Here is an 8,621-nt window from a genome sequence, read left to right as displayed (position 1 = left end):
GCTCCCTCACCATGAGGTTAGAACATTTCAGTCTCCTACTTAGACTTTCCAAAGATTTAAACTGTCAGTCCAATGAGCTCTGAAATCCCAAGTCCTACTCATGAGTCTGCAGACCTGTACACCGTTGCTCTCTACCTTCTCGTCTCTTCCTTCTAAGCCGCGTTCCTTCACCCAGTTCTTGAAACTTCTCTGTATGTAGCAAACTTTCACACTCCTGCAGGTAGGGTAAGCTGCTGGCTTGTCCACGTCTCAGGCTCAGTGTCGCTTCCCCCAAAGACTAACTGAGGCCTCCCATCTGGCTACTCGCCCCATTCACTGTCTGACTTCAGCGTTACAGTTCTTTAAAGCTGCATCACAGGAGCATCAAGGGTTTGAGCTCTCAGCCAAGAAGGTAGCAATGAGGGGCCATTGAGAGCTGCAGACCGCAAGGCAGGCCATCTCTGCCTCTTAGAATCTGATTCCCTCACTCCCATAGCCATACACACAGGAGAGTTTTCTCGGGGTGTCTTGCTTCAGGAATGGGAAGTCTGGGCTGCGTTTGGATTGCTAATGCTCTTTCTTCTTAGCATGGACCCTTGTGCCAGACGGGCTGGCTTTGGAAGTGTTTCAAAAGGAATGAGAGGTTTTGCGCTGAAGAAGGGGGGGGGGCAGTATTGAACGCTGGTAATGGCTATGGTAAAGAAAATGGTGCTAGTGATAACAGTGGTGATGAGGTTGTTGGTGCTGGTAATGAAGATGATGGGGATGGTTATTATTGTTGGTGTGGTAATGGTGACGGTGGAGTGAGGGTGGGATGATGGTGGTAGTGCTGATGGTGGGGTGAGGGCAATGGTAGAGATGGTGAGGCTGATGGTGGTGGTGGTAGTGGTGATGCAGATGATGGGGTGGCGGGCAGGGCTGTGGTGTTAGCGGTTGTAGTGATGAGGATTTTGTTGACAAAGAAAATAGAGTCACAGAACCTAATGTTCCCTGTTCATTCAAAGAATTTTTGTACCAAAAAAAAAAATATTCCGACCTTTTCTTTTGTAGCCAGCCCAGGAAAATTACTTGAAGGTGCATTTTGGAATCAAAAGCGCCTCCGAAGGAAGCTTTTGCGGGAGACTCTGCAACCCCAGATTAGAGAAAGTCACCCTCCTCTGACTCCCTAGTATCTGAAGTCCGCCTTCTCTTCAGCACCGCCCCTTTGGCACCTCCCTCAGTCCAGCCTGCTCGCCTTGTGAGCCCAGTCTTCCTGAGGTTTCAGGGCGCTCGCCCTGAACCGGCGAGGTGGGAAGCTAAGGTAGACGCGGGCTGAACTGGGGTCGCCGAGGTAGAGGTGTGGGGAGAACAAGGAGGACTGAGGCCAACAGAGGCGGGGAGCGGCTAGAGGGGTTCATGGAGGGTGAGGCAGGGGAGTGGAGGCTGTAGTCGGGGGCTGGGGAGAAGAGTGCAGAACCAGAAGGAAGGAGACGCTGGAACGGGGCGCAAGTTGGAGCTGCGAGAGCAGGTGGCACCTGTGCTGGTCAGACCCGAGGAGAGTCGGAAGGCACTAGGGTGGAGGTCTGCGGGGACAGGGATCACTGATCTGGGCTTACGTGAGGGCGGTGGAGCCAGAGTTTGAGCCGGATTCCAGATCCACGCTGGAGAATCTGGAGTGCAGCGAACAGACGGGAAGCGTGGGCAGGAGCCGGCGCCCGGGGGCCCAACGCTGGGAGATGCGGGTGCGCCTGGGCGCTCTGGCGGGAGCGGCGGCGCTGAGCGGGGCTCTGAGCTTCGTGCTGCTGGCAGCCGCCATTGGCACCGACTTCTGGTACATCATCGACACCGAGAGGCTGGAAAGGAGCAGCCAGAGGGTGCGGGACCAGGGACCGGCCAACCGCAGCCGGCAAGAGCCTCTGAGCTCCCACTCGGGACTCTGGAGGACTTGCCGGGGTAAGGATCCTTCCAGGGTCCGCGTTCTCTGGGTGCGGTACCTGGGACCTGTTGCTTGCTTCATACTCCTATCTCAACCTCCAAGCTCACAGTGCCAAGCACTTAGGGGTGCTGGGAGGATGGACAGAGAGGCTGGCCTGCAAAAGTGCGAGGTGCCCAGCTTACAAATGCATAACACCCCCTTGCTTTCTTGGGACGGAGACATCTAGGGCAGCTTTGGGGAGGCGGCGGGAGCGGGGGGAGGGTGCGGTGGGGGAGAATTCCAGGGTTCTGCTTGTGAAGCAACTCCTTCTTCCCATTAGTCCAGAGTTCCTGCACGCCGTTGATGAACCCTTTCTGGCAGGAGAATGTGACAGTCAGCGACTCCAGCAGACAGCTTCTCAGTAAGTCTGGGGACAATGGATGGAGGGAACAGTCCCTCAGTTTTGATGGTCTTCTCCAAACCTGGGTTCCTGAACTTCAGTGGTCATTGAGGCGGTGGGTGGGAGACCTTTGACCACATGAGAGGGTGGGGCTATGCCTGGGGGCGGGGCCACTCTTGCCTTGCTTTACCTTGAAGGTGTGCGGAATTCATCCAACCAACAGACAGCCCTGTGCACCAAGCAGCTTGGTGACTGAGCTAGACCTCAAATCTAGGCCCTCCTGGACTTGCTGCGGAGAGAGGTCATCGCTACACAAGCAATTGCATTTGAGTGGCAGTTCTCATGAAAGAAGGTGGGGGAGTCCCAGCCGGTGTCCGAACACCTTGGATGGTGACGCTGAATGAAAGGTCTTGTCCGGTAGTCTGAGGGCCAGCTTATCAGTAGAAAGAGTGTGGGGTGATTTAAGGCAGGTACTTTGGAAGAGGTGAGCCTCCTGTTGCCTGAAGGGCCCGTCACATGTGCCTTGTTGGCGCCTGGTTTTCCCAGCGCCTCCCACAGGGCCTGCAACTTCATAGAGCATTGAAGCTCATAATAAAAAAGGGAAAGGGACTTGAATGACACCTGTGGCAGGACGGGAAAAAGGGGGTAATTTTTTTTTTTTTGGAATTTAGGGCTGCCCAGACACCAGCCAAGAGCTTTCCATCACTGTCTATGATTCTCACATCCACCCTGCCTGAAGTTGGTACCCCCCTCCCCTCTTCTCTCCACTACTGTGTCAGTATTGGGTATTAAACCCAGGGCTGTGTTCATACAGGCAAAAACGTTCTCCCACTGAACCCAATCAATCCCTGTCTCTCTCCTCTTGGTTTCAGTTTTTATTTTGAACTAAGTTCTCTAGCTTGACCTTGAACACACACTTTGGCTCTGTCAGGCCTTGGACTTGCAATTCTCCTGCCTCAGCCATCTGAGTAGCTGGAATTATATTCAGCACCAGGCCTGGAGCATTGTCTCTCTATTTGACTTTCACTTGGCAACTGAGTCCAGGAAGGGTCTTGAGAGGGAATCTGAATGGAGAATGGACATCCATAGACCCTGGGTGTGGGTAGTCTTGGGCAGACAGCCCATGGCTTAGGAAGTTGCCCTCAGCCCTCCTCTCTTCCCTAGCATTTCCCTCTGCATCTCAGGTTCCCTCTTGCTTAGGACTTCGCACATGCTAATTCCTGACATCTTCCTGATGTCCCTCTGTGTCCACCTACTAGCTTAGCTTTGCTAATTCTGTCTCATTAAACAGGTCATTTGGCTTTTTGAAGTGTAGCATCCCCACTTTTTCATTAGACTGTAAATTCCATGAAGGCAGAGATTTTTCTCTATCCTGCCCATTGTTGAACTCTCAGTACTTAGCACAGAACCTGGCAGACAGCAGATCACAAAGCAAAAGTCTGCAGAACAAGTATGAGAGTGAATGCAACCAACATTATGGGTCAAAATTATATAGATATGAATGAATGGAACAGTCAATGAATGGATGGATAAGTTAATGAATGATTAGGTTGATGGATGAGTGAGTGGATGAATGGATGGGTGGAGGAGTGAATGACTGGATAAATGGATGAGTGAGTGGATGAATGAGTGAATGACTAGATGGATGGAGGAGTGAGAGGATGAGTGGATGACTGGATGGATAGAGGACTGAATGACTGGATGGATGAGTGAATAAATGGATGGATGGAGGAGTGAATGACTAGATGGGCAGAGGAGTGAATGGACGAATAGATGACTGGATGGATGGAGGAGTGAATGACTAGGTGGGTGAATGAATGAATGAATGGATGAATGGATGGATGGAGGGATGGATGGAGGAGTGAATGACTGGATGGATGGAGGAGGAAATGACTAGATGGGCAGAGGAGTGAATGGATGGATGGATGGATGGATGGATGGATGTACAAACAGATGACTGGAACCAACTGTTTCTCTCAAGTCCAGTAGCATTCTGGGAAATATTTAACAAATAGCTCTCTTGAAAAAATTTAGAGCCCTTTATTTATAATATTAGCCCCTTCTGTGCTGCATTTCCACTTTGATCAGTTTTACATTGTCAGCATAATATTACCTGCTCATAAATTTCCCCAAATCTTACCCGGCCCTTGTCAGCTCCATCACAACTCTGTGTAAGTTTCCACTGCCAGAGGCTCCCCTGTGGTCACCCCCGTGTGGGAGCTGAGGCGGGGTGCAGGCAGTCTGTACTGCTGTGTACTCCAGCTGCGCTGAGAGGTGCTTTGGCTGTTGTTTGAGTACTGCTTCAGGAATCATCTAGAATTTGTGTTTGAAATATGGGAGAGAAGGGTCTATTCCTAGTGCCTTCTCTGGCCCTCTTGATCCTGGAGTAGGTTTCTTGACCTTTCTAAGCCTCATTTCCACACTGATGAAAATGAGATGTCAAATCCATGCAGGGTGCTGTCAGGACCCCAAAGCAGGAATGAAAATGCACGAAACACTTAATAGGCTGAGTCAGGAAGACCAAAAGTTTAAAGACGGCTGAACTCCAGTGTGAGTTCAGGGTCGGCCTGGGCAACTTAAACTAAGTGAATAGTTCTGGATATACAGTTCAGTGACTTGTCTAGGATGCACAAAGCCCTGGGTCCTACCCCCCGCACTGAGGGGTAGATAAAACAATGATAAAACAAGACATCGCGCGATCAAAATGAACATCGTCAAGACCCCCACTTTGCTCTTTGACTGTTGTGTGTGGTGCTTCAAAAAAAGGGCTTGGGAGACACAGGGCTGGCTCTCGGAGATCACTCACTGTCCTCACTAAATCCCTCCAGACTCCTTTTTACCTGTGACACACTGGTGACCCTTTGTCAAGGCTGGCACTGAGCCACCTTGTCCTGCTTAAATCCTATTGGATCCACATAGACAGAGTTGGCCTTGGCCCGGCTCTCCTCTCAGCTCGCTGCTGCAAGCACCCTGCTTGTCTTCTCCCCCGAGGCTGGGAAGCAGGCAGATTCTTAGCTGCACTCAGCCAGCTCTTCCCCTGGGAGGTAAGTCCAAGCAGAGATTTTTGTGTGACCTTGGGCATTGCCTCTGCCTGTCTGGGCCTCAGCTCCCTCACATTGAGGGTAGGAACCGTCTTCTTTCTAATCTTTTAGAAAACCTCCCTATCGCACAGAGATCTTTTAAAATTATGTTTACTATTATTGTATGTGTAGATCAAAGGACAACATCATGAGCCGGTTCTCCTGACCTTTATCTGGGGAGGCAGTCAGGCCACCAGACAAGCACGGCAAGCCGTTTACTCACTGAACTGCTTGATGGCCTCCTTCTAAGCTTGTGGTGAGGGTGGAATTTGGGAGTTGCCTTTAATAAGTCTGGGGTGGCGGGCGCTTGGTTACATGTACAGCCAAGAGCTGGGGTTGTTTTTGTCTCCATTGTATCAGCCAGGAATGAGGGCAAGCTGCCCCTTCGGACTGCACACTCATTGAAATCACCCCCAGAGAGAGCTTTTTCTCAGAATTGGTTTTTCCCCATAAATGAAGTTTGTGTTTGGTCCAAGCTCTTTATGATGTAAAGATGTTCCAGTCATTTAAAGATCCGCTACATTGGCCAGAGAGACAGGTCGACAACAGAGCTCTGAGTCAACTCCCTAAGCTCATCCCAGTGGGCACGGATGGGCAGAAAACCCACGTCTGCCAAGGGACCAGTTGAATGCGTTCTGACCCCTGCAGGCAGAGTGGTCAGGCAAACCCCACCGCCACTGCCTCTTGATTCCATTTGGCCATCTGGGAGGAGGAACGTGAGCAGACTTGCGAAGTTCAGGAGCAGATGGCCCCAACACCTTACCTCTCTTCCAGTCAGGGGACAGAGAAAGCCATCTGCTCTAGAGTGAGCTCTGCTACTGTGACAAAGGTCCCTGACGAAAGCAACGTAGGCAACAGTTCGAGTTTACAGTCTACTGCTGTGAGGAAGTCAGGGCAGGAACGTAACTGCGGCCATGGTCAACAGCAAAGAGGGATAGGCAGATGTTTGCTTCTTTGTTTGTATTTTCTCTACTTCATGTTGTCCAGGGCCCTGTGCATGAAATAATGCCTTCTACATGCAGGGTGGATCTTCCCACCTCAACCAACAGTCAAGACACCCTCACCCCACAGACATGCTCACAGGCCAACCAGGCCAAGATAATTCTACATCAAGACTCTTCCTGAATGAAAACCAATCAGTTCAGCACCCAGGGGGCATGTTCCTTAGTAGCAGAGTCTTGATAACCAGGCTCGAGTACTTATTCGGCTTTCAGATTCGCTCTAGGGAAATGCTTTTGGGGGCAAGGAGTTTATCACTTAGCTCTCTAAATGAGTCCGATGGACAGCGAGCAGACTTAGGGTATCAGTCAGGAATCTTTCTTTAGCAAAATGACAGAAATACAGATTATGCCAACTTAAAGAAAAGGAATGGCTGGTCCGTGTTTTCTGAGGTGGTCCGGTGTGTTGGGGTCCCTGGGGCTCCCTTTCTTTTCCTCCTTCTGTGAGCTTCACTTTGGAAGGGGGTCTGTTTACATCTGAGTCCAAGCAGGGAGGGGTTTCTGCGCTGCTGAAACTTCCAGTTAGGTATCCTATTGGGTCAGATCGGGTCATGTGCCTGTATTTTGAGCCAATTGCGTGAAGCTAAAAAGATGTTGTATGGTGATTGACCAGGCTGACACCATTTATTTATTTATTTATTTATTTATTTATTTATTTATTTCCCCCTCTCCAGACAAGATTGGTGTACGTCACTACACCAGGCCTTGTGATCAGTCTTAATGTAGGTGCAGAAATGGCATCAGGCCCTTAAAGACAAGGGATAGAAAGTGGGGACTCTTGACTGCAACTTACCCACCTGTGTGCACTCTCAGCTGTCAGCCGTGCCTTTAAGTGGGTTCTTCTGGGAGGAAATGAGAGCCTATATATGCAAAGATCCAGGGATAGGATCTGTATACAGTAGGAGCTCAATTAATGCCTAAATGTTTAATGTGAAATGGAACTAGTAATTGGAGATGTTTATTTTAGAGATTTCTGGAAGCTGGTAGGATGGCTCAGTGGGGGCTTGCTGTGCAAGCCTGTAGATTTGGGTTTTGTTCCCGGAACCCATGGAAACATGCGAAGAGAGAATTGACTCCACAAAGGGGTCCTCTGAGCCCTACATGCATGTTATGACACATGTGATCAGATATGGCAGAGATATGATCTCTCTAAAACATGCATGCATGCACAGCATAGTAATAAAGTTTCTTTTAAAAAAGAATGTGTGTGTGTGTGCACGCGGCACACACACACACACACACACACACACACACACACACACATATGTACATGTTAGTCATATATTTGTGGAGGCCAAAGGGGGATGTTGGGTTTCTTCCTCTATAACTTTATACCTTTTTTTTGAGACAGGGTCTCTCACTGTACCTGGAGCTTTTTGTTTCAGCTAGACAGCTGACAGTGAGCCCCCAAGACCAGATGTCCCCCACCCGCCTGCCCGATCTATGGGGTTACAAGTGGGTGCTGCCACACCTGGTGTTAGTGCGGATGCCGAGGTTTTGAATTCAGGCCCTCATGGTTGCAAAGCAAGCATTTTACCCCTGAGCCATTTCCCCATCCTGATCCACTGATTCATTTAGTGTGTATTTATTTTACACTAGCGTTGGGCTGTCTGGCTGGCACTGAATCTCATCAGTTATCGACTTCTGTCAGCCAAACACTGGTCTTATCTCTTCAGACATATCAACTGATTTAATCTCCACCTTTATCACTATCATACTTATTATTATCGTACTCAGCATTGTAGGTGAGAAAGCATGGGATACAGGGGGTAGGTGAGTTACATTTGTGTAATAGCTGGCAGGTTTGGGACTTGAACCCTGGCAGTTTACTTTTGCAATGATGCTGTGCTGAGCCACGTTTTAGTGCAATGCATGTACGAGATCATAGGCTCGGGGAGCTGGCCTGCCATGAAAGCGTGGGATCCAAGCTCGATACCCAGAACTTACAAAACCCAGTCCAAACCACATCCAAAACCAAACCAAAATTCATAAGCCATAAGATGGGAAAAGAAACCCATCAGCTATGGCACATGCTTGTCACCCCAGAACTTGTAGGTAGATGGTCAAGAGACAGGTGGATCTGAGGTTCTTTGTCTAGACAGCTGAGTTATGAACTCTAGGCCAGCCAGAGACTCTTGTCTTGAAACCCAAACTGAATGATGCTCTTAGAAATGACACCTGCAGTTGACTTCTGACCTCTATATGTACACCACACAGGTTCAGACTTGAACATGCCGGAACATGTAAACACACACACACACACACACACA

The 8,621-nt window shown here is 49.6% G+C and overlaps 1 protein-coding gene across 2 annotated transcripts in view; it reads left to right on the top strand.

The window, feature by feature from the left end:
* Positions 1 to 1,216: 1,216 nt before the first annotated feature.
* Positions 1,217 to 8,621, top strand: part of Tmem114 (transmembrane protein 114) — a 15,539-nt gene continuing 8,134 nt past the window's right edge. Inside the window, exons 1-2 of one of the 2 annotated variants that reach the window (XM_021210023.1) lie at positions 1,217 to 1,911; positions 2,214 to 2,294. In XM_021210023.1, coding sequence (XP_021065682.1) covers positions 1,695 to 1,911; positions 2,214 to 2,294 — 298 coding nt within the window. In that variant the 5' untranslated portion in view covers positions 1,217 to 1,694. The remainder of the gene's footprint in view (positions 1,912 to 2,213; positions 2,295 to 8,621) is intronic. The other variant, XM_021210024.1, reaches the window with a different exon arrangement.

Source organism: Mus pahari, chromosome 12 (assembly GCF_900095145.1).
Source record: "Mus pahari chromosome 12, PAHARI_EIJ_v1.1, whole genome shotgun sequence".
Classification (NCBI taxonomy): Eukaryota; Metazoa; Chordata; class Mammalia; order Rodentia; family Muridae; genus Mus; species Mus pahari.
The sequence above is the reverse complement of the archived record's forward strand: the minus strand, read 5'-3'. Positions and strand labels throughout refer to the sequence as shown.